The 22,357-nt window shown below is 64.8% G+C and overlaps 2 protein-coding genes across 3 annotated transcripts; one reads left to right on the top strand and one right to left on the bottom strand.

Annotated features, from left to right (window-relative positions):
• Positions 1-111: 111 nt before the first annotated feature.
• Positions 112-15,861, top strand: LOC119050567 (ATPase family AAA domain-containing protein 3). Of its 2 annotated transcripts, none has more exons than XM_037146974.2 (16): positions 112-424; positions 3,687-3,763; positions 3,956-4,057; positions 4,338-4,397; positions 4,923-4,992; positions 5,320-5,485; positions 5,571-5,640; positions 6,292-6,447; positions 7,038-7,094; positions 7,235-7,360; positions 7,548-7,672; positions 8,061-8,112; positions 8,443-8,513; positions 9,353-9,467; positions 10,683-10,791; positions 15,087-15,861. In XM_037146974.2, the coding sequence occupies exons 1-16, from the start codon at positions 223-225 to the stop codon at positions 15,209-15,211; spliced, it is 1,683 nt and encodes a 560-aa protein (XP_037002869.2). In that variant the 5' UTR covers positions 112-222; the 3' UTR covers positions 15,212-15,861. The 2 variants fall into 2 exon arrangements, with proteins under 2 accessions (XP_037002869.2, XP_037002868.2); XM_037146973.2 differs by having other exon boundaries at positions 9,353-9,520.
• Positions 15,862-16,123: 262 nt separating this feature from the next.
• Positions 16,124-22,224, bottom strand: TMEM240 (transmembrane protein 240). Its single transcript, XM_037146975.2, has 4 exons — positions 21,964-22,224; positions 21,571-21,677; positions 17,057-17,265; positions 16,124-16,680 (listed from the first exon to the last, which is right to left on the bottom strand). Exons 1-4 carry the CDS (start codon positions 22,018-22,020, stop codon positions 16,532-16,534), a joined length of 522 nt encoding a protein of 173 aa, XP_037002870.1. The 5' UTR covers positions 22,021-22,224; the 3' UTR covers positions 16,124-16,531.
• Between the last annotated feature and the right edge of the window lie 133 nt (positions 22,225-22,357).

Genomic DNA, 22,357 nt, shown 5'->3' with positions numbered 1-22,357 from the left:
CAGAGGGTGCCGATGATGTCATAATCATCCTGGCCAATCCGAGTGCCGCAGGCGGGGTGGTGAATCCCACGAGCTTCCGTCGCCCTGGTGTAAGAGGCGTGTGTCGCGCCTGCGCAGTTGCTCTGGCCGCCGGCTCGGATCGCGTGGGGAGAGATCTGAGTCGCGCGCTTTAGCTAGGCATCGGGTCCTGGCGGCAGCTGCGGCGCCCGACGCTCGCGGGCCATGTCGTGGCTCTTTGGCATCAAGGGCCCCAAGGGTGAAGGCGAGGGGCCACCTCTACCCCTGCCCCCGGCGAAGCCTGGGGCTGAAGGCGGCGGGGACCGGGGCGCGGGAGACCGACCGGGGCCCAAGGACAAATGGAGCAACTTCGATCCGACGGGCCTGGAGCGCGCGGCCAAGGCCGCGCGCGAGCTGGAGCACTCGCGTGAGTGCGGCGGCGTGGGCGAGGGCGGGACGGGTCGGGCTCCTCCGCGAAGAACCAGTCCACGGAGCGCCTTGCATGCCAGCCTTCAGGGCTTTTAGTCCTTTAGTCGTCTGAGTGACTGTCGACAGTCGTACTTGTCAGGTGAGGGAACTGGCCTCCAGGAATGAGTGTGCCCCAGCTGCTGTGCGTACGGGGAGGTTCGGGGTCCTATCGCCCTTGGCACATTCTCAGCTGCCACGTGCCTTGCAGGCGAGGAGACCGGTGCGGAGGGGACTTTGAGAGGTCACAGGTAGCAGCTTCCGGGGCTGGTCTCCGGTCTTCAGTTCCTGCTGTGTGTAGGAGGTCCTTCTCCTCATGCCGCCTCCACGTGAACCGGCCAAGGCGTGGCCAGATCGGGGACCCATTTGTGATGGTTGCTGGCAGTTTTCCCTTGAAGGGACGCATGGTGGAGGGTCATCGGTTTTAAGAAGGAAATAACAGACTTACGTTTACTATTGGGTTACATTAGCGTTAAGGTAGGCGAGGCTGTAAACAGGTCAGACAACCCAGACAGAGCCTGGTGACCTTCCTGACCCTGGGCCCTCCAGGCACGGCAGCACCTTTCCCATAGTTCCCTTTCTCCTGCGGCTTTAACCACTTGTCTTGAGTGGTAGTGCGTTTAAGAGCCTGGAATGGAGAAGACGCCAAATAAACTTTGATTGAAAGAATACAATGGCTCTCAAACTTTTGTTGAAACAGAAGTGCCCTCTTTTTGAAGGAGACCCTATAGAGAATCCTTGTAAGAGGCACAGGGGAGCCTGCCCTGCACGTTGGGGCTCAGTCCACCCTTCACCTGCAGCTGCATGAACGTCTGGACCTTATAAGGTTTCTGGGCCGCCCTGGCTGTCAGATCCTGGAGGGGCATTCACAGCATCTAGACGTTGGGGCCTGGGCCCAGGACATCCTGTTGTGCCTGGCTGGGACACGCCCACCCTGGCTGGGTGTGTTGAGTTTTCTGGGGAATTTTAGTCATCAGGGTGGGTAGAACTGGGGTCAGAGCCCCTCAATGATAGTTGTGGCTTCTAACTGGATTTCTCGCTAAAGGCTTGGTTGGGGGACACCTTTGTGCCCCAGTTCCCATATGGTTTCACCCACTAACCGTGTCAAAATTTTCCTGCTTTTAGAAGGTGACCCCCGACTGTCGGCCCCTGTTGCTTCCCATGGTTATACAGTGAAGGTAGCCTTGGATGTGCGGGGGTTGGGGGGTGGGCAGCACTGGGGCTTCCCTCCTGCTGCCTGCTCACGCTGCTGAGTCGCTCCTGTGTCTCCTGCCCCAGAACACTCTCCACCTGGGGCCCCAGGGCCTCCCTCTGCTCCCTCACAGCCAAGCAGCATGTCCTCTAGAGTCCTCAGGTCCTCCCATCAGTCCCCACATCTGGTGACTACCCCAGATCTGGGCTCTAACTCGTCTTTGTTCCTGCTGTCCTTCCTGGTCTCTGCTGCCCGCTGGGAGACGATTCATGCTGGTGGCCCGCCCCTTCCTGTTCCCAAGCCCTTCTCCCCAGAGCGCTTCATGCTCCTGTGTCCCAGAGCCCTTGTGCAAGCCTGTCCCCCTGGGACACTTGGTTCAGGCAGCTGCGTCTCCACTTCTGGGCCTTGGCCCATCTGCTCAGCCAAGCAGCGCTGACTGCTGCTCCTGGCAGCGGAATCACTCGCTCCTTCTCTCAGACCCCTGGTGCGCTCGGTGTCCAGGTCTCCAGTTCCCCACCGTACACTCAGGATGGCTGGTGCCTAAAAGAGCCCCCTGCTGGTAGTGGCTGCCACTTGGTGCTTCAGAGTGCACAGGTCCCGGTGCAGAGTGGCATTAAAGTGAAAAGTGTTACTGTTAGTCCTGGAGTTGCAGCCTGTGGTCAGCAGAGCAGCTGGGTGCCAGGCCTGTGCCAAGCAGTAACCTGAGTCTCAGTTCCCTCCAAGGGTGTGTGGGTGGGGGACTTGACTGGCTTCGTGTCAAGTGAGACACAGAGGTTCACCTGGCTGGCCAGGGGTCATGTGAGCAAACCAGGGGGCGGGGACCCGGCCCCAGTGTGTTGGACCTGTGGCACCCACGCCGTGTGTGGTGCGCCCTGCTCTCTTGTGGTCAGAGTCCGCTGTTAAAGCAGCTCCTGCCCAGCTGTACACCCCAGCGGGCCATGCGGGCACCGAGGCTCCTGCCCCTCTGTCCACTGCACGGGGCGCCCCCACTGGACGGTAAACAGACGCTTTCTTCTGTCAGTGACACACGTGTGTGCTGCAGGGTCCCGGGCGCCGGGGTCTGCAGCCTGCTCTGAAGGCTCAAACAGCACGACGGATCACGGGGGCAGGAGGGTGGGTGAGCAGGGGGAGCCGCCTGGGGACATGGCCACTTCCAGAAGCTACGTTTGTGGGGCCACCCTCTTTCCAGCCCCTGAGGAACAGAAGAGTCCCAGTGAAACGCCACGGACTCGTGAGCACGCGGCGGTGTGGGCTGCCCACCCTGCCCAGCCGGAAAGTCTTCTGCCAGCCCGACTCAGCCCTGCGTGCGTGCGGCTTCCCGACCTCGGAGGAGATGCTGTCGCCCACCCACGGCTGGCTGAGTCCACGGCAGTGAAACCCAGGGAGACGGAAGACCCACCGTGTGCTCGTGAAAGAGCCTGCGCGGGGGCAGGCCCTCAAAGCCCGGCCCGTGGAGTTCAAGGGTCAGCCCTGTTGGGCCTGAAAGGCCTGGTCTTCCTCTGCCGAGAGGGGCCAGAAGTGGGTTTCTTTCCACAACACCCAGTGAGGACAGGTGTGAGTTCACCTCACGACGGAAACATCGAAGGTGTTCTGACATGCGTGCTTTTAGCATGTGCTCTATGAAGACCCACCTCCTGGTGCACGTGACTTATTTCTGACTTAACTCTCACTCACTTCTCGTTCACCTTTTCCTGCACGTGCCTGACGGCTGGTCAGGGATGTGGTGGAGGCTTAAGAGAAGCCTAAGGACCGTGAGGAACCAGACAGTAGCTGCGGGTTTGCTTTTCGTTTGGTAGGGAGAGGGCCGCTGTGCTGACCTCAGCGGGCAAGGCTCAGCCCTTCGGATGGAGCCCTCTGTGGTGGGTTGGTCCCCCAGAGGGTCTTTCTCTTGGGGGTGGAGCAGACATAGGTGCCGGTCGCTGGGCACGTGGGCCTGGGGGGCGAGGAGAGCTGTGGTCTCCCTGGCAGCCGCTTGGCGGCGAGACTGCTTGCCCAGTACCGGTTTGTCCTAAGGCCCCTGCGCTCCCTGCAGGACACGCCAAGGAGGCGCTGAGCCTGGCGCAGATGCAGGAGCAGACGCTGCAGCTGGAGCAGCAGTCCAAGATCAAAGTGAGTGGTGGCTGGGGGCAGCGGAGGGGGGAGGTGGGGGTGGGGTGGGGATGCAGAGGCTGCAGAGGTGAGGGCCCGGCTGTGGTCGGCGGTGGGCCTGGCGGCAGTGCCCGCACCCAGACGGGGGCGAGGCTCGCCCCGTAGGGTGCGGCCGGGCTGGGGGCGCTGAGCGGAGGCCTCACGGGTCTGCAGGAGTACGAGGCCGCGGTGGAGCAGCTGAAGAGCGAGCAGGTGCGGGTGCAGGCCGAGGAGCGGAGGAAAACCCTGAGCGAGGAGACGCGGCAGCACCAGGCTGTAAGGGTCACGGGGCCCCGCGGACACCAGGGTCCTGGGTGACCAGGAGGGCTGCAGGGGCACACGTGGTCCCGTGGGGAGTCGGGGTCTCCTGTCGCCTGGTCAGGGACCTGGGCCGCTTCATGCTGAGTGTGATGGAAGCCCGTGCGCCGGTGGACGGCAGGCGGGATGGTGGCCCAAGGCCCCGGTGCCCAGACCAGTCCGGGCCTACGTGTTGGTTTCGGGGCGTCCACCCGCTCCTCCAGCTGAGCCGTGTTGGGGCTGCTCTCTCCCTCCCCAGAGGGCCCAGTACCAGGACAAGCTGGCCCGGCAGCGCTATGAGGACCAGCTGAAGCAGCAGGTGAGTCCACACGCTGGCAGGTGGGGGTGTCTCCGCATCCTCTGGGGTGGGCGACGAGGACACTGGGTCCACGGTAGGTCCTGAGGGGGCGCTGGCATGTGCCCTTGGGCCACGCTGCACTGGGGGGCTTCCACAGCAGAGGCAGCCCCCCTGCTCTTAAGGTGCTCCCAGGTGGGACGTGACTGGGAACGTGGCTGTGACGGGTTCATAGGGGATTTCAAATGTCCGTGCCCATCGTGGGTGTCATAGCTGTAAAGTTTGGCAGTCAAAACCCAGAGCGATTTACGGGCAGCTGTGACCCTGTGGCCGAACTATGCTGGGGGTGGGGGTGTGAACTTGGCCCCTTGGTCATGCATGTCCCCCGTTGTGTTCAGACCTTCAGGCCCTGGGTCCGCCGTCCCCAGAGGGCCTGAGCCCTGGGGTGGTGGCTGCCTCCCACGGCTGAGGTGGCCAGCCTCTCGGGTGGGTGGCGACTGTTCCCTCGTTTTGAAAGCTTCCCCTTCTTCTATCGTGCCTTCCTTTCAGCAACTTCTCAACGAGGAGAACCTGCGGAAGCAGGAGGAGTCTGTGCAGAAGCAGGAGGCCATGAGGCGAGGTGGAGTGGCAGCGAGACAAGGGCCTTGAGGGCTGCGTCCTCAGAGCCGGCCTGGGAGGCTGTGGCTGGAGAAAGGGCTGCTGGCGGGCGGGGCAGGCGAGGGCAGGTGCCGCTGGCAGCACTGTGGGCCCTGCCACGCATCCGAGACCTGCAGGGGCCTCTGCCTTCAGAGCTGGGGCTTTAGAGCAGAAACCCGCGGGCTGGGTGTTCTGGGCTCGCTCTTCTCCTGCCCTGGGCAGCCCAGGGTGTCACGTGAGTTGCTGTCCCATGGGAAGGGTGTCTGCGCCCTGGGGCTCTGAACTCGGGGCTCCCTCCTCTCCGTGGCAGCCACCGTGGAGCGGGAGATGGAGCTGCGGCACAAGAGCGAGATGCTGCGGGTGGAGGCCGAGGCGCGTGCCCGGGCCAAGGCCGAGCGCGAGAACGCGGACATCATCCGGGAGCAGATCCGCCTGCAGGCTGCTGAGCGCCGCCAGACCGTCCTGGAGTCTATCAGGTGGGGGCTCGAGGATGGGGCGGCCTCTCTCCAGGCGCCTGCATGGGCCCAGTCCCTCCTGGTCACGTCAGTGCTTCTCCTGCAGGACGGCTGGCACCCTGTTTGGAGAAGGATTCCATGCCTTTGTGACAGACTGGGACAAAGTGACAGCCACTGTAAGTCCTGCTGCTCCCATGGGGTCGGTGGGGGCCTCTGCCAGGCTTGTGCCTGTCCCAAGAGGTGGTGGCTGCCGGTCCTCCCACTGCTCCCACCTGCGCTGGGTGTGACGGAGTCTCTGGGTTTGGGTGCTTGGGACAGTTTCGAGTTGACGCTGGTCGTGTCTGGGGGAGGGCCTTGTGGGGAGGGGGCACCGGAGGGGCTTCTCCATCACCTTCGGGAGGTGTGGCTGGAAACCTGCCGGGCAGTCTCAGCGGTGGGTCCCGCCTGAGACATGAGGGGCCAGCAGCCGTGCTGGGGATCCCCCTTCAAACGGGCAGCTTCCGGCCAAGTGCCCAGTGACCGAGCTCCCACCTGGTGCCGGCTTGTCCTCCAGCCGCCCGCCGGGGCTCCCGTGGGCTGCAAGCTCCACGGTCCCGCTGGGACACGTCCTTGGCAGCATTCCGAGAAACAGTTCAGGGGGGTCTCTTTGGGGTCTTGCCTTCTGCTGTGGTGGGGAGTCGAGGCTGCTGGGGTGGGACCGGAGACTCCCCCGGGTGACCGCTGCCGGCACTTGGCACAGGGTGGATGCGGTGGCGAGGGCTGGGTGTCAACCACAGGGCGGCACTGGTGCGCTGGGCGTCACTCGCCTCCTCTCGGGCCTGATGCAGGTGGCGGGGCTGACGCTGCTGGCTCTCGGGGTCTACTCCGCCAAGAACGCGACCTTGGTGGCTGGGCGGTACATCGAGGCCCGGCTGGGGAAGCCCTCCCTGGTGAGGGAGACCTCGAGGATATCGGTGCTGGAGGCGCTGCGGCACCCCCTGCAGGTAACGGGAGGCTGGCCGCGGGGGCCGGTGCGGGCCGCTCCTGGTGTGACAGCAGACACCCCGTGTCCTCCTTCGCTGCTTTGCCCAGACACTGCCCTTTTGTCCTGCACTGTGGGTCTGCCGTGACTCTCCCCTCCTTGGTGCTTTACCCGGGCTCTGTCGGATCCTGTGCTGGGGGACCCTCGTCCCAGGCACAGTGCCACCTCTGGGTCTGTGACGGGACTGTCCCCCAGCTCAACTCCAGGGTGTTTGCAAGCTGCTGGGCCCCTGGGGCCCTTCTCCTGTCGGGAGGCTGCTGGGAGTCGGCGGCCCTGCCCAGGGAGGCAGGTGTGCTGCCCAGCGTGGGCCCTGAGGGCCGTCTTCTCCCACGGGCTGCCGTCCCTGCACCGACCGAGGTGCGGTGGTCAGGGAAGAAAGAGGCCAGTGGCGGATCTTGGTGCAGCCACCCGAGGCTCTGGTCTTGTGGGTCCCTGACTGTGGGCCCTGGGGTGCACTTCTGTTCCCGTGTGGTAGGCTGGCTGCCCGTCACTGGTGGCCAGATGGTGGGCTGTGCCGACGACCCGATGACCCCGACCGTGTGTCCTCCACAGGTCAGCAGGCGGCTCCTCAGTAAACCCCAGGATGCCCTGGAGGGAGTGGTCCTCAGTGTAAGTGGTGCCGCCCTGCTGGCCCGGCAGAGGCGGGGGTTGAGGGGTGGGGGTGCCGCCCTTGCGCTGGCCCAGGTGCTCAGGAGGGACAGGCTCGGCAGCGGAGCGTCCCCCGATCTCAGCGCCCCGTCCCCTGGTAGCCCAGCCTGGAGGCGCGGGTGCGGGACATCGCCATCGCAACGAGGAACACCCGGAGGAACCGCAGCCTGTACAGGAACGTGCTGATGTACGGGCCCCCCGGGACCGGCAAGACGCTGTTCGCCAAGGTGAGAGGTGGCCTGTCCCCGGGGGCCCTTCAGTCCTCTGGGTGCCTGTGCACTGGGGCGGGCCGAGGGGAGGAAAAGACCCTGCTCGCCTGCCTGTCCCCGGCCCGGTTCCCCCGCCTGTTCCCCTGCCCCATCCTCCCTGCCGCCCCACAATCCACCCGGCTCCCCGCCCCTGCCTGCTCTCCAGAAACTCGCGCTGCACTCAGGCATGGACTACGCCATCATGACAGGCGGGGACGTGGCCCCCATGGGGCGGGACGGTGTGACTGCCATGCACAAGGTCTTCGACTGGGCCAGCACCAGCCGGCGAGGGTGAGTGGGCCCCTCCTGTCCCCGCTGCGGCGTGCACTGCCGTGCCCCGGTCCTGGTGGCCACTGGGTTGTTGCTGCTGGGAAGGGTTGTTGACTCTCCCAACAACCAGTCCTGGCGTCCCCGTGGCCCTGCAGTGCCCGGCGGGGTGGGGAGTTCGCTTCAGTGCCATTTCCGGGGGCAGCTCACTCAGGGCCCAGTCAGGGTCCTGTGTGTCCCAGTCGCTTTCTCGTCTTTGGCACATGGCACGACGCCTTGTCCCAGGTTGAGGGCTGGGGCTCCAAAGAGCTGAGGGCGGCCTGTGGTTGGGGACACAGCCTCTGACTGTTCCGAAGGGGCAGCGCTTGTGCCAAAGCCCTCCCACGGCTCACGCAGCCCCGCCCCTTCACAGCCTCCTCCTCTTTGTGGATGAAGCGGACGCCTTCCTCCGGAAGCGAGCAACGGTGAGTGGGGAGCCCCGTCTGGGGGTGGGGGTGGGCTCACCCGGGGCCCAGCTGCGTCTGCGTCTGCGTCTGCGTCTGCGCTCCCAAGCAGGGTCCCGGCCGAGGCCTGCGCCTCAGTGGCACTTCCTTTCTGAGCTTGGTTTGCAAACAGAGGTTGTATCGCTGGCATTTTTCAGAAGCTTCCTGAAGTCGAGTGTCAGTCTTCAGGGTTGGACCCGAGGTGCCCTCATGCTCCTGGGGGTGCACATGCTGCCTTTCCGGGGGGCCGCTCGCAGCACTTTGCCGCTCGGGTGGCCGGCTCGCACCTCACACCAGAATTTGTCTCTGCAGGAGAGGGTCAGTGAGGACCTCAGGGCCACCCTGAATGCCTTCCTACACCGGACCGGCCAGCACAGCAGCAAGTGAGGGCCACGCGCCGGCCCCGGGCCCCGTGCGCAGCACTCCCCGCGTCAGCCCCTTCGGGCCTCCCGCAGGGGGACGGAGGCACCGCCTCTGTTGTCGCTGCTCCTGCCGGGCAGGGCCAGGAGGCACCTGCACTGCCTCGGTGGCATCTGGGTTTAGGACATCTCCGGCCCCATTGTTTGTGCAGTGTGCCCAGGCTTGCCCGAGAAGGCTTACCGGGGGTCTCAGGCAGAGCTGGGGGGCAAGGTCAATGTCCCTGGCACCTCTGGCCACACCCCCAGAGATGGGCTTTCAAGGCTGTGGCCCCATAGCTGGGTGCCCTGGGGCCCAGATGCCCTGAGAGTGGGCTGGCCCCTTCTCCATCCCCTAGTCATGCTCCTCTGCACTGGCGAGGCCCCTTTGGGCCCCCCCCCCCACTGGCCAGCAAGGGGGTGTCCAGTCCTGTTGGGGACAATGTTCTGTCTGAGAACCTGGGGAGGAGGATCTGCTCCTGCCCAGTCGCAGGTGGCGCGGCCCTTCTGCTTGGATGACCCCCGGGATCTGAAACCCAGCTTTCTGGTTGAGGGGGAGTGGTCTGGCTCAGCCCTGGGGTCCCTGTCCCTGCTGTGCATGCCAGGCTTGTCCAGCCGCCCCGCTGGGCAGGGCCGTCAGCCAGAGAAGCCTGAGATCCAGGCAGGGGCAGGACTGTTGGGGGTGGGGCGGCACACGGTGATGCGCAGTCTCGCAAGGCTGCTCGGTGGGACCTGTGAGAAAGCCGCCCTGCGTGGGGCTGAGGCCCGCGCCCTGGGGAGCCAGCACCTGGCGCCAGACCCCTCAGCTCCTCTGTCTGCTGGCGCAGGTTCATGCTGGTGCTGGCCAGCAACCAGCCCGAGCAGTTCGACTGGGCCGTCAACGACCGCATCGACGAGATCGTCGGCTTCGAGCTGCCGCAGCTGGAGGAGCGGGAGCGCCTGGTGAGAATGTATTTTGACAAGTATGTTCTTAAACCAGCCACAGAAGGAAAGCAGTAAGTGTCCGGGCCGCCTGCTGTCGCTTCCCGCCCCGTCTCCCCGGGCCCGCCAGCTCCAGGGCCCCACCCTGTGCTTCAGTCCCCCTGTGACCTCACCAGGGCCTCCAGGGTCACGGGACGTTTCATTGCTGGAGGTCCTCTCACTCCCTGCCCACCTGCTCGGCCCCTGAACTCCTGTCCAGCTCATCACGTCTGGCCGTTGGCAGTCCCTGACCCTGTGCGACCAGTCTCCCCATCCTTTCCTGGTGCACAAGGGGTGTCAGAAAACAGGTCCCGGGTGGCGGCCGGGCCTGCGTCGTCAGGGCCCACGGTGTCCAGTTGCACCCACAGAGTGTCGCTCTGAGACCACCATCCACTGCCCACCATGACTCCCAGGGGCCAGGGGCCAGCACACGGCAAGGCCCCCTGGGTGGTGGCGCCCTCGTCCCGCACTTTGTCGGCAGTGCCCCAGATACGACACCGAGGCTGGGCCGTTTTCACCGTCTCTGGGGGCAGCTGTCGGCAGCGCTGACCTGAATCCCTGCTGCCCCTGGCAGTAGCAGTCATCTTCTGCTCCAGATGGCCTTGCCCTCTGCTGCCCCGCAACCACCGCTCCCTCTGGGCTGCCTCCTCGCTGTGCCCACCGGCCACCTTAGCCCGATGGCAGCCCAGACACAGCGGGGTGCGTCTGGTGCTGTTTCTCTCCGACCATCTGCTCGATGCCCCTGTGGGAGGCTCTGTGGCCCCTGGGGCTCCAGTGTGGGCCTTGCTCCCACTCAGAGCGCTGGGCGCCCCCCTGTGGTCTCCCGTCCGCCTGCGTGTCCCTGGCCCCACCTCCCGGTGCCTTCGTAGCTGCTGTGGAGTTGGGGTGCGGGGCGGGGCCTAGCGTGAGGTGGAGGTGGACCTGCCCCGTGGTGCAGGGGCCCCTCGTTCTCCCAGGCCCCGCCCTGCAGTGTGTCCCCCCAGCACCGCCATCGTCCAGCCCCAGCGGCCCCCCCCCCCAGGGCTCCCAGAGGAAAACAAGTGCCCACGAGGGCAGGAATGGCGGGTGCGTGGCCCCTGGGGGTTTCCCACGCAGGCTACCGCCCTCCCTCCAGGTGGGAGTCACGGGGCCTCGTGGGCCTCTGGACTTGCCTGGGTCCTGGCGTCCCGGCGTCACCTGGGAACTCCTGCTCACCAGGCGCCTGAGGCTGGCCCAGTTCGACTACGGGAGCAAGTGCTCGGAGATTGCGCGGCTGACCGCAGGCATGTCGGGCCGGGAGATCTCCCAGCTTGCCGTGGCGTGGCAGGTGAGCTGGGGGCACAGGCCCTGAGGGGGACGGACGTGGAGACCCCCGAGTCCCGGGAGGGCACTGCTGCCTCGCTGCCCCTGGGGTGCTCCTGTGGAAGGGCTTCCAGCCCAGACGAGACCCCCACCCGAGTCCTCATGGCAGCTGGGGGCGGGGGGCAGGGCCCTCATTTGGTCACCCAGATCAGGGTGCTCCCTGAAGTCAGATGGGGCCCCTGTGCAAACGAGCCTTGTGCTTGTGGTCTTTGAGGTCCCCGGGGCTCAGGGTCTCTACGGTGACTGGACTGTCCCACCCGGGGTCCTGGGTGAGGACACTGGAAGGGGCTCTTGCCTGATACCATGTTGGGTGGTATCGACACCTGGCATTCAGGGTCCCCTGCTCCTGCTGGAGCTCTCCAGGGTCTGGTGGTGAGGACGGGTTCGCTGTGACCTCAGGGGCAGCCTGGCCCTGGACCGGGCTGGATGGCCTCACCCGCGTGCTGTGGCTCGGGCACACAGGCCGGGGGCTCCGGTGACTCCCCAAGCCCGTCTGCCTCGGGCTGCGGGGTTGGTCCCGCTCACCCGCCCACCCTCCGGGCTGGAGGCCCCGGGCAGTGCTGCCTGGTCTCCGAGGACCCTCCTTGTGGCCCGGCCTGGGTCCCACCCCGTGGTCTTGTCAGCGAGGCTGGTGCCTCTTAGCACCCGAAGCCACTTGTTGGGGGGTGCGGGGCGCATGGCTCTGTGGGTCTGGCGCGGCGCCCCATCCCCTGTAGGTGCCGTCGCTCCCTTACCTTCTCTGTCTGGCGAGTGTCACTCAGCGTGACGCCCTCTGGGTCTGTCCACGTTGTGCGTGCCACAGTGTCCTTCCTCCGAGTGATGTTCCCATGTGAGTGTGAGAAAGACTGTGTATTCCTCATCCGTGGATAGACGTGGGTGGTGGTCACCTTTTGGCGGTTGTGAGCAGTGCGGCTGTGCACATGGGGGTGACAGCGTCTCTCCGAGCGCCGGCTCTGCGTGCCTTCGGGGACGCGCCCGGCAGTGGGATTGTGGGGTCCCGTGGTCGCTCTGTGCAGCACCTCCCGCCCCACCAGCGGGCACAGGGGCCCGGACACCGGTCCCTGCCCGTCTGTTCGTTCTAAAGGGTGGGATGCGGGACCTCCTTGTGGTCTGAGCAGCGGTCCCAGCCCTTCGCCCTTTCTGCACGGGGTTTGGCTCTTGGTTGTCGCGTGAGGAGCCCCTTACACACTCTGGGTGGAACCCTTACCGGCTGCGTGGCGCACAAGCGCTCCCTCCTGTCCCGTGGGTGCCTCTCCCGACCCTGCGGGCAGTGTCCTACGGCCCACAGACCCTCAGTTCCTTTGAAGGCCGGTTCACTCCAGGCTGCTTCTGTCACCTGTGCTTTCGCTGTCCCAGCCCGGAAGCCACCGCACAGCCCAGCTCTAGTGTCCGGAGGGTCTGGTCTTCTCCTGTGTTTTCTTGTGGGATTCGCTGTGCGATGTTAGACACTAAGGTGTTCGACCCATTTTGAGTTCATTCTGTATGTGGTGTGGGGTAGGGGTCGGACTCGAGTCTCCTGGGTGCGGACATCTGGTTCTCCCGGCCCTTTCTGTCCTGGCGCCCTTGCTGGAAACCATCTGAGCGCGGGTACGAGGGTCCGCGCTGGGCTTCTGCTCTGCCACAGAGTGGGCTCTGTCCCGCCAGGCCCCGTGTCTGTCCGTCCACCAGCCGGCCGGGACCACACCAGTGTGAGTGCTGTTGCTGGTGAGTGGGTTCCCATCAGGGAGTGCGGGGCTTCCGCTTCCTGGTTCCCCTCAGGGTTGCGTGGCGGACGTTCAGGGTCTCGTGAGATTCCACGTGAAGTCTAGGATGGGCCTTTTAAATTCTACAGGTTGTTTTTATAGTACTGACATTGTGACAATATTAAGTTTCCCGATGCATAGTCACAGATATTTTTCTGCATTTTGGTGTCTTATTTCCTTTGGTGTCTTAAGCAACATTTTGTAGTTTTCCATGTACAAGTCTTTTCACCTCTGTAGCTAGTTTCCAGGTATTTTATTCTTTTTGATACTATTGTAAATGGATTTTTCTTTTATTTTCAAAGAGTGTATTTATCATTTTTAGAGGGGGGAAAGGGGAGGAAGAGGAGAGAAACGTCAGTGTATGGTTGCCTCTCGTGCAACCCCTACTGGGACCTTCCGAAACCAAGGCCTGTGCCCCGACTGGGAATCGAACCTGCAACCCTGTGGTGCACAGGCAGGCACTCGATCCACTGAGCTACAGCAGCCAGGGCTGGAATTATGTTAACTTTCCAGATTGATCGTTGGTGCTGTGTAGAAACACAAATGGTTTTGTGCGTTAATGTTGTATCCTGCACATCTGCTGAATTGTTTTAAGTTTTTTGGGGGGATCTTCAGGATTTGCTCCATAAAAGATCGTGTCACCTGTACGACAGGTACCTTTGTTCTTCCTTTCCAGTCCGGGTCCTTTCATGTCTTCGTTTCCTCCCCGGCTGCTCTGGCCAGAATCCCCGCGCTGTGCTGGACAGAGGAGGAGGGTGGGCTCCCCGGTCTCACTGCTCCTCAGCCTTGCACCACCGCGGACACTGCTTCAGGTCCCCAGCCGCGACCCCCGAGGAAGCCCCTTTCTAGGTCTAGTTGGCCGAGCATCTCCATCAGGCGAGGGGGCTGGGTTCTGCCACGTGCTCTCCCGCACCCGCTGTGCGTCTCTGCCCGTGACCATGCCCACGGTGTGCGGACTTTCTGCCCCTCACACCCCGAGACCGGTCGCATCGGGGGCGGTGCCCCCCCAGGCTCCTCTGGGGACAGCTGTCAGGGGCTCCTTGTTTCCATGGCGTCGAGGGTGCGGGCCAGGTGTCCTCTACAAGCCTCCCGCGGGGTTTGTTGTTTTTCTCATGATTAGGCCGAGATGGAGGGGCTCTGGGAGGAGACCGGAGAGGTGAGGTGAGGTGCCCTCTGGTCACTTCATTTCTGGGACCTGCGGTCCACACAGCATCACAGGCTGTCGTCCTGGACCGCCTGGTTAGGGTGGTGGCTGCGGTGTGTCTCTGTGGCCGTCACTTTTGACCCCCTTTCCTCGTTTGTTTGGGAGCACAGCATCAAGTCCCGCCTGCCCTCTTCCCGGGGCCCTGGCTGCCCGGATGCTCGGGTTCTGGAAGGAGCAGCTGCACTCTCCCCGCTGCTTCCTGCCAGGGACCCACGAGCCCACGACCCCACAACCCGGGGCACCCCTCGGGGTCAGCCTTTCTCAGCAGCTCTTTGGGGTTGGCGCTCCTCCAGGGGCCGTGGGGCAGCCCCTCTTCACGGCCCAGGCTGGGCACTGAGCTCGGCGAACAGAACGACTGCTCCCCAGACAGTGGGGCCTGTTCACCGTGCCCCACGAGAGCTCCTGCCCACGTGGGTCAGTGCTGCCCTCACAGCAGGCTCGTCAGAGTTCGGGGTGTGGCAGAAGTCGGCCGGTCTAGGGCCTGGGGAGGGGACGCTGGGACCACACCTGGGCCCAGTTAGCACAGGTGCCCCCACCAGGTGCTCCTTGGACACAGCGCGGGGAGTGGTGGGCTTTTGGGGAGTTCCAGGCGCCTGGTGGTGGCGGGCTCTCGGTACCTGTGGCTCTAGAAGGGCTGGGCAGATGGAGGTGGACCGCAGCTGCCCAGTGTACGGGGGCAGTCGGCCCGGTGGGGCCACTCCTGGGACGCACTGTGCCTGGGGACCCTAACCCTCCCATCCATGTCAGGGTGGACCTGTGCCCGAGTGGCCTGTGGTGGTTCTGTCCCCTGCCCTGGCGCTGGGGACAGCTCTGTGTCTGAGACACAGGGCCCCCCAGGTCTGCAGCAGGGGTGGGGCTGCTTCCAGAGCCCAGGCCTGGGCTTCCTCGTGTTAGATGGTCACTGAGAAACTCAGTGGGGTGAGACAGGGGCTGGTGGGTGGCGCAGGCGTGGCGCAGGCTGCGGATTGCCCGTGAGCAGGCATGTGTGAGCACACTCGTGTGCACTGGAGGCCAGGAACGTGCTGTCAGCAGGCAGGAGTGTGTGTGCAGCCTGGGGGGGGGCGCTGGCCAGCGGTCCCCTGGTGGACTCGGCATCCCCGGCTTTGCTCTCACCTGCCCCCACCCCGAAGGAGGCGCCTCCAGGAAAAGGGCTCGTGGATGGGGGAGCAGTGTGGAGAGGGAGGCCAGCCCGCTGTCGTCCCTGGGTCTGGCCCTGATCTCCAGGCAGGCGGCCTCCGAAAGCCTGAGGCCGAGACTCCTTCCCTGCAGCTGCCCCTCTGGGCGCCCTGCCTCAGCTCTCTCTCTCCCTGCTAGGCCATGGCGTATGCCTCAGAGGACGGGGTCCTCACCGAGGCCATGATGGATGCCCGGGTCCGAGACGCCATCCAGCAGCACCAGCAGAAGATGCAGTGGCTGAAAGCGGAGGGATCTGGGCCTGAGGGCAGCCAGCCCCTGCTCCCAAGTGCTCAGACTGCCTGAGCAGGGCCGGGACGCCGGGCCCTGGGGCACACTGGCCAGGGAACCTTGTGCCTATGTCTCCTGGAGGTCAGTGGGGGTGCCGCACAGCCACCCACCCCCCCTGGCATTTTTTTAATGTTCCTCCGGTTGGGGCCCCGGCAGCGTGGAAGGCCCCTGCTGAGGACTGGCCATGGCTGCGCTGTCCGTGGTGGAATCGGCTGGGGAGGGCTGGGCTGGGGCCATGTTCAGGACACTCCTGGGAGACATGTTTCCAAAGCAGGCCCAGGGCGGCAGAAGCATAGTCCCCACGCCCACTCCAGGGGCAGTGGCCACACTGACCCCGCCCTGCTGCCCGGTCATGACCAGCAGGCCGGGAGCCTGATGAGGCCCCATCCCACCTGGAACCAGAGCCCAGTGAGGGCGGAGCAGAGGTGCCTGGGGTGGGGCACGTCCTCGACCCGTACCTGTCTCAGTGCCCTTGGGTGCCTGGTGGGGGCTGCTGCTAAGATTGGAGGCCCCACCCTGCTGGCTAAGGTCACCGGTGCTGGGGACCTGCCCTGGCCCAGATGACCTGTAGCCCACTGTTGGAGCTGGGGTCTATGTCCAGAATCTAATAAAAACGTTGACACCATTCCTCAGTGTCTGTCTCTTGGCTGAAAGGAAGGTCAGGGCTTGAAGGGGTCACAGGGTCACAGGTGAAAAAAGAGGCGGAAGCTGGAGCTTTCTGGAGAATTTACTGACCAGCAGGGTTGGGGGTCACAGTGAGGCGCTCACCCGGATGCCCTGGGCAGGGTGGCCGCACTTGCCACAGTGGGGCCCAGAGGCCTTATTGCTGCTGGGCCGGGGCCTTCCCCAGACCCCCGCCCCCCACCCCCCATTGTGGCCCGCGGACGCACACGCCCCATGCACATGCTCCCGTGTGCAGACGTCGGTGCGGCCGAGGTCCGGCCCCCTTCCCTGCGTAGACCATCTCCCGGCCTCCCCTCCATCAGAACGGGGAAGGACACGGGCCCACAGGAAACAGCCGGTTTTAAGTAACAGACGTGGTCCCAGGCCAGGCGCAGGCTGGGCTGCAGGACGTGGTAGGGCCCGCGCCACGCCAAATCCCTGCACCCTGCCCAGCCCTGGAGACCGGGGTCCTGCCCCCAGACCGGCCCCACCCCGACCCCTTTATAAAAAAAAGAGGAGACAGCACCTTCCGCTGGACACGCCCGGCGGCCCGGGCGCCCTGGCCCAGGTGGCCATCCAGTCCCGTGTACGTGGGCGCGGTGGCCAGCGGCCCCGAGAGTCCTGCGCGCGGCTCAAAGGTGCCGCGGGCTCGGGTGGCCGTTGTGGTAGAGTTTCTGCTTCACGTGCACCATATTCCCGGCCGCCTCCTCGAAGGGCCTGTGCGGCCGCCGGCCAAACTCCCGCAAGTTGCACAGCTTGGGCAGCCAGGTCCACGAGCCATCTGCGGGGGGCGTGGCCAGGGGCAACGGTCAGGCGGGGCGGGGCCGACGTGCTGGGTGTGGTCGTGCGGGCCGACGCGAGAGGAAGTGTCTCGGGGGCGTGGCTTTTGTGTGAAGCGTCTGCACCCAGGCAGGGTCTGGGTGGGGCTTGGCCCAGGCGGAGACCTGGCCTGGGGCAGGCGTTCAGGGGCGTGGTCGGGCTGCCAGAGTGGGTTCAGGGACCCTTGGGACACGGTGTGCAAGACCAGCGGGCCTGGCGCGAAGGGGCGTGGCCTTGGCGTGGAGGTGTGGCCCTGGACGTGGCGCGGTAGGGTGGGGCTTCGCGGGGCGGGGCAGGGCATGATGGGGGGCGGGCCCGCGTGTCTTGGCCGAGCTCACCGTAGCGCCGACCAGCCCTCCAGGCGCGCACGGCGCAGTGCAGGACGCCGTCCATCCACACCAGGAACCAGCTGATGCAGAAACCGAGCAGCAGCCCCAGCATGAGGTCGATCTCCTGCTTGGTGACGTTGTCTGTCACGAAGTAGTTTTCGGAGGCGTCCACCACTGACTGGTCCCCGTCGTACGGGATCACGTAGTGGATGTGGTGCCTGGGGGCGGCAGGGCGGGCTGGCACCTCTCCCGCAGGGCGCACGGGATACCTGCGAGGGTCTCTGAAGCAGCCCCTGTGGGATCTGAGGTCTCGAGGGGCCTGCGACTCACCCAGACCCCCGTCCCCAGGCGGAAGCTGCCAGAGGGTGGGAGTGTGTGACTTCAGTGGTCAGAGTGAAGTCCTGGCGCTGGCCAGGGGTGCGTCTGCTCTGCCTCCTCTGCTGTCTGGGGCTTGTCACTGACCCTGATGGGGTCACAGAAACAGTGCAGGTGGACCAGTCCGGGTGAGAGCCCAGGGCAGGGTGTCCCTGTCTGGTGACAAGAGTCACACAGCCCACCTGCTGGACACGGGGCTGACGCAGCTCCTCTGAGACCACCCCTCTGGCCTCTCCCTCTAGCCTGACACTACCCATACGTGGCAAACACAAGGGCCTCGGGCCAGATCCGGCCCTCCACCTTGTTTCCACCCGGGGCAGCGCCGAGCTCCTTGCCCCTAGTTGAGGAGCAGTTACATTTATACAGTCCTAACATTACATTCAGCCCTTTGAAGGCACCTGCGAGGCTGACGGGGCCCTGGTGACAGAGTTGGACACCCCTGCACTAGCCCTTTCCTCAAAGCCGAGTGCCCTCAGCTGGCCTGGGCCTCTGGCTTGCCTTCTGCTCCTCCGTCCCCGATTCTTTGATTCTCTGCCCAGCGCCCCATCCTTTTCATCCTCTCTCCTGGGGGTGCCTCCAGCCTAATCCCTTCATGGATCTGCATGTCCTCCAGCTGCTCCCGGTGGACAGTGAGATGACAACGTCTCTGTGCTCCAGGATTCCCGGGACCACGGCCCCTTCCCTGCCCACCAAGGCCTGGGCCCTGCGCCTCAGCCTCCCCTCCCTTCACTGGCCAGACTCAGGCTGCTGAGCCCCCACTTGGCTCTGAGGCCCACATTAAACCCTCCCCACAAGACCCCCTCAAGCCTCAAACCTGCCCGGATACCCTCCTCCTCCAGGAGACCCCCCAGACCCCATGATCCCAGGTGGCCACACTCAGGACAACAGACTCTGGGTTTATCTGTTCCTCACCCTCCCCACCATCGAGAGAGCCTGTGAGCCAAGACACAGGGGGCCCATGCACCCTTAGCCCCCAGCCACCCCTGCCAGCTAGGACAGCTCCTCCTCTCCCCCAGCAGTGCAGGGGCCGACCTGGGGCCCTGCCCGGGAGGCCACCACTCTCGGTTCTCCTCCTCCCCAAGCTCCTGTGCTGGCTTCTCCAATGCTCCATCCCCACCCTCCTAAAGTCCCTGCAGCCCGCCCCACACCCCACATGTCTGCTCTGAGCTCCAGCTGCCTGCCTGGCGTCTCCACGTGGGATCTAGAGACACCTCAAACTCTCACCTAAAAATAGGTCCTCCCTCCCGGAACCTGCTGCTCCCGTCTCCCTTTCAGTTAGATGCCGACACCTCCGCCTGGTCTTTAGTGGCCCTTACTTCCCGCCCCCCCAGCCTCGCTCCACTCCCCCCAAAAGAAACCTTCTCCCAAGGAAGAACAGGTGGGTGTTCTCCCCAACCTCAGGCCCCTGCTGTGCCCATACTGGCCACATGCTGACTTCTCCAGGGAGTCAGGGGAGCCCTGGAGCCCCAAGCTCAGCTCAGGGAAGCGGCAGCAGGCAGCCTCTTGTAGGGTCAGTCAGCAAGGACTACCCGACACCGCTTTTCTGATCAGTTTGTCACTAGCCATTGGGAGTCATCAGTAAGTGATGGAAAGCGATTGATCACCACCTGGAATGTGTATCAGGTGGCCACCAGGCTCCCAGGAGAAGACGCCCTCCTTGAGCCATCGGCAGTCCCTGTCACCCGGAGCGCCCCAGGCCTCACGGGGGCTGACGACACTTAGCATCACCCCCTCTCTGGCTCCTCCAGCCTTCGGGGCCCCGGACCTCGGATGGGGCCCCCTCAGCAGCTGCTCCCCACCCCTGGGCACACAGCTGGTCAGGGCAGGACTCTGCAAAGGCCGGGTCACTGACAGGACTTGCAAGGCCCCTGGTGCTCTGCAGGACGGATGAGGCCAGGCCCAACCACCCCGAGTGGCTCGGGACCCCCAAGGGCTGGAGAGCGCAGCCCGCGCTCTGTCGCTGGCCTGGCCCCTGCGGCTCCTCCCCTGCCCCTTCCTTGCCCCTCTTCCTCCAGCGCAGGTCCCTGGAGGTGGGGTCTCAGGTCTCCCACGGGCACACGTATTTCCATGATGTGTACATGCATGTGTCCTGCCTGGATCAAGCATGCTGCATGTGTTTACCTGAGGTCCAATGCATGTCATGTATACATGCCATCCACATGCACAGGACAGGACATGTATACCATGGACTCGGCCCATGAGCTCCACATGTGTGCATGTGCATGCTTGCCCGTCATGACTGTGGTGCACACCCCACAGGGGTGCACATGCACGTGGCTTTGCACACCCTCTCTGGGGGCACCGTGGCACGTGCATGGGTGCGTGGGCACAGATGCCACCTGCCAGCACATGCCCTTTGGAGCCTCGCTTTACATACATGTCTTCTGCACAAACTTTCCCATACAGGCATGTAGAAGGCACACATTCTGTGTGCATGGTTACTCGGTACACCGCGTGTACACACATGGGTAGAGTCCATTGTGGCATGTACATGGTTCATACACAGATACCGGGTGTGCAAAACTGCTCTGCGGGTGGCTGGATGCACACGGAGCACACTGGTCACTGCATATTGTATTATGTACATGTACTGGGCACACACATGTTTGCTGTCAACAAACAAGACTATTTTGTACACTGAATTTACATACCCTGTATGTAGTGAAGTGTACAAAGCACACACATGTGGACACGTACAGCCAGAAACACTCTATGTCTATCATAGGTGTGGCTTCCCATGTTCTGTGTCCAAGGACACACTAACCCATGCACGCTGGTCCAGCTTAGCACACACCGTCCCCATGTTTGCATGAGTCCACATGTACTTTGGACACTGCATATGCCGCACACACACCTGTGCAAACACACTCTGAAAACACCCTGCCTGCCCTCAGTACGAAGTCACAGGCACACAGACGCCAGTCACAACACGACAGCCCACACATGTGAAATGTGTGTCACCAATGCGTCCAGAGCTCGGAGTCGGGGCCCAGCACTGCGCCACCCCAGTCCTGGGAGGGCCGCCAGGCACCTGAGCCTACACCCGCCCCGTTGTCGGGGCCGCCCCGGGGGGCAGTGAGCCGACCCAGGCCTCTCCTTAGCGTGGTCTCTGGGCCAGCGTGGCCACCCAGGACGCACTCGGTGGTGCTTGGCCAGCACAGGTGAGGGCTGTTTGCGCTGCCGTCTCTACCTGCCCCGCTGCCTGGCTCTGCTCCGGCAGGCCGGTCAGCACCCACGGGCACGGAGCGTGCTGGGTCAGGAGAGAGCCCGTTGACTCCCCGCACGCGTGGCACGTGTGGCACGTGTGGAGCAGGTTGTGGGTGGAGAGCACGGGCTCCAGGACCCGTACCCCGCCCCTTCCTAGCTGTGTGACTTTGGGCAAAGCTCTGTCCGCTCAAGCCTCTGTGCACTTTCTCGCGGTTCCAGCGCGAGGGTGTCCTGCGGGGTGAGGGTGTGCATGCGGACATGAGCGTGTGCTGCGTACCCACACGTATACGCACAGACGGCACACACACTCGCGTGTCATGAGATGTTTATTTCGTACACGGACGTACAAACATGCATGGCCCGGAGGACGCTGCCATTACATGTGCACAGGATGGGGCCACGGTGGGCGGAGGGGCCTGGGTGACCTTGAGCAAACTCCACCCCCTTGCCTCAGTTCCTCCTCTACCACGGCGGGTGCGGGGCCCTGCCCGCCTTGACCAGCTGCACTTCCCTGTACCTGGCCCCCAGGAAAGTCCATGGCACCATGTGGGGTCCCGGGCGGAGGCTGCTGTGCGCTGTGGGCACAGCCCTGTGCAGGGTCCCTCCCGGACGCCAGGCCGGGCTGCTGCCTTTCTGGCCTCCAGGCTCTGGACCAGGAGACCTGGGCCTGTTCTGACCACCACCCACTCTCTGAAGACGCTTCTGGAGGGGGTCCTGGCTGACTCAGGCACGCTCCCCCTTCCTGAGCCCGCTGGGCCAACTCCCAGGTGCCTGCAGGAGGCTGGAGAGTCCTTCCCCCACCCGGGCCTGGTGCAGAATTCGGCAGCCCCTCCGGCCTAGTGCGGCCCTACACAGGCCTTCCCCAGGCTCCCCGCACCCTAGTGGGCCCTGTGCCCCAACCATGTGTGATCACGCGTGTGCCCCGCCAGGCACAGACTCACCGGCCACAGTTGCAGTGGCAGACGCGATCCTCGCCCCGTAGGTGCGGGAGGATGTAGTTGTGGAATCGGTCCAGCAGCGCGTTCATGTCCATCAAGCACGCGATGGCCTGGAAGAGCCCATGACCGGTCAGAGCGCAGGAGCCGCGGGCTGGGGTGTCTAGGTGGGGGCGGGGGCGCTCAAGACGGGTGAGAGAAGCGGAGGGGTGGGGGGCCCAGGCCCGGGGAGAAGGGTGCTCAGGGCAGCCCAGAACTGGGAGCGCAGGCAGGGCACGGGGAGCGCAGGCCGCGCGGGCCGGTAAACAAGGCGCGGGAGGGGGAGGCGGCGGGCGGTGCGCGGGCGCGGGAGGCGGGAGCGGGTGGGGGCGCGGGCGCGCGGGAAGCCCCTCCGCTCACCATCACGATCGACGCCCCCAGAATCATGAAGATCATGGTGTTCGCGCTCATGGACATCGGGCGGGGCCGGGCCGGGCCTGAGCGCCGCCCCCCGGCCCCGGCGCCCCCCCGGCCCCGGCCCGATGCTGAGCCCCCGGCCCCTCCGCAAAGGTCAGCGCGCCGCGCACCCACCGCCGCGGGCCGGGTAAGAGGCACGAGCTGGGGGCGCGGGGCGCTGGACCAGGCTGCTCCGGGGTCGTTCGGCCGCCCGGCCACCGACCGCACTTGCCTCTCTCCGCTCCGCCCTCGGCCCTGCCTCCCTCCCTTCCTCCCCGCGCGCGCTCCGGCCCCCTCTCCCTGCGCGCCCGCCTCCGGGAGGGACCACACAGCCGCCCCGCCCCCGGGCGCCCGCCCG

This window comes from Artibeus jamaicensis, unplaced genomic scaffold (assembly GCF_021234435.1).
Source record: "Artibeus jamaicensis isolate MK-2021 breed Jamaican fruit bat unplaced genomic scaffold, CSHL_Jam_final scaffold_847, whole genome shotgun sequence".
Classification (NCBI taxonomy): Eukaryota; Metazoa; Chordata; class Mammalia; order Chiroptera; family Phyllostomidae; genus Artibeus; species Artibeus jamaicensis.
Note: the sequence above shows the minus strand (reverse complement) of the source record. Positions and strands in the feature narration are given on the sequence as shown.

Bases quoted from the DNA above. Each gene is read 5' to 3' on its own strand.
- LOC119050567 (XM_037146973.2), top strand. From the start codon at position 223: ATGTCGTGGCTCTTTGGCATCAAGGGCCCCAAGGGTGAAGGCGAGGGG. The intron at 5,486-5,570 runs GTGGGGGCTCGA...CTTCTCCTGCAG, and splicing joins ACCGTCCTGGAGTCTATCAG to GACGGCTGGCACCCTGTTTG. The intron at 7,095-7,234 runs GTAAGTGGTGCC...GTCCCCTGGTAG, and splicing joins TGGAGGGAGTGGTCCTCAGT to CCCAGCCTGGAGGCGCGGGT.
- TMEM240 (XM_037146975.2), bottom strand. From the start codon at position 22,020: ATGTCCATGAGCGCGAACACCATGATCTTCATGATTCTGGGGGCGTCG. The intron at 21,678-21,963 runs GTGAGCGGAGGG...GGGCTCTTCCAG, and splicing joins TGGGGGCGTCGATCGTGATG to GCCATCGCGTGCTTGATGGA. The intron at 17,266-21,570 runs GTGAGTCTGTGC...TGCCGCCCCCAG, and splicing joins TGCCACTGCAACTGTGGCCG to GCACCACATCCACTACGTGA.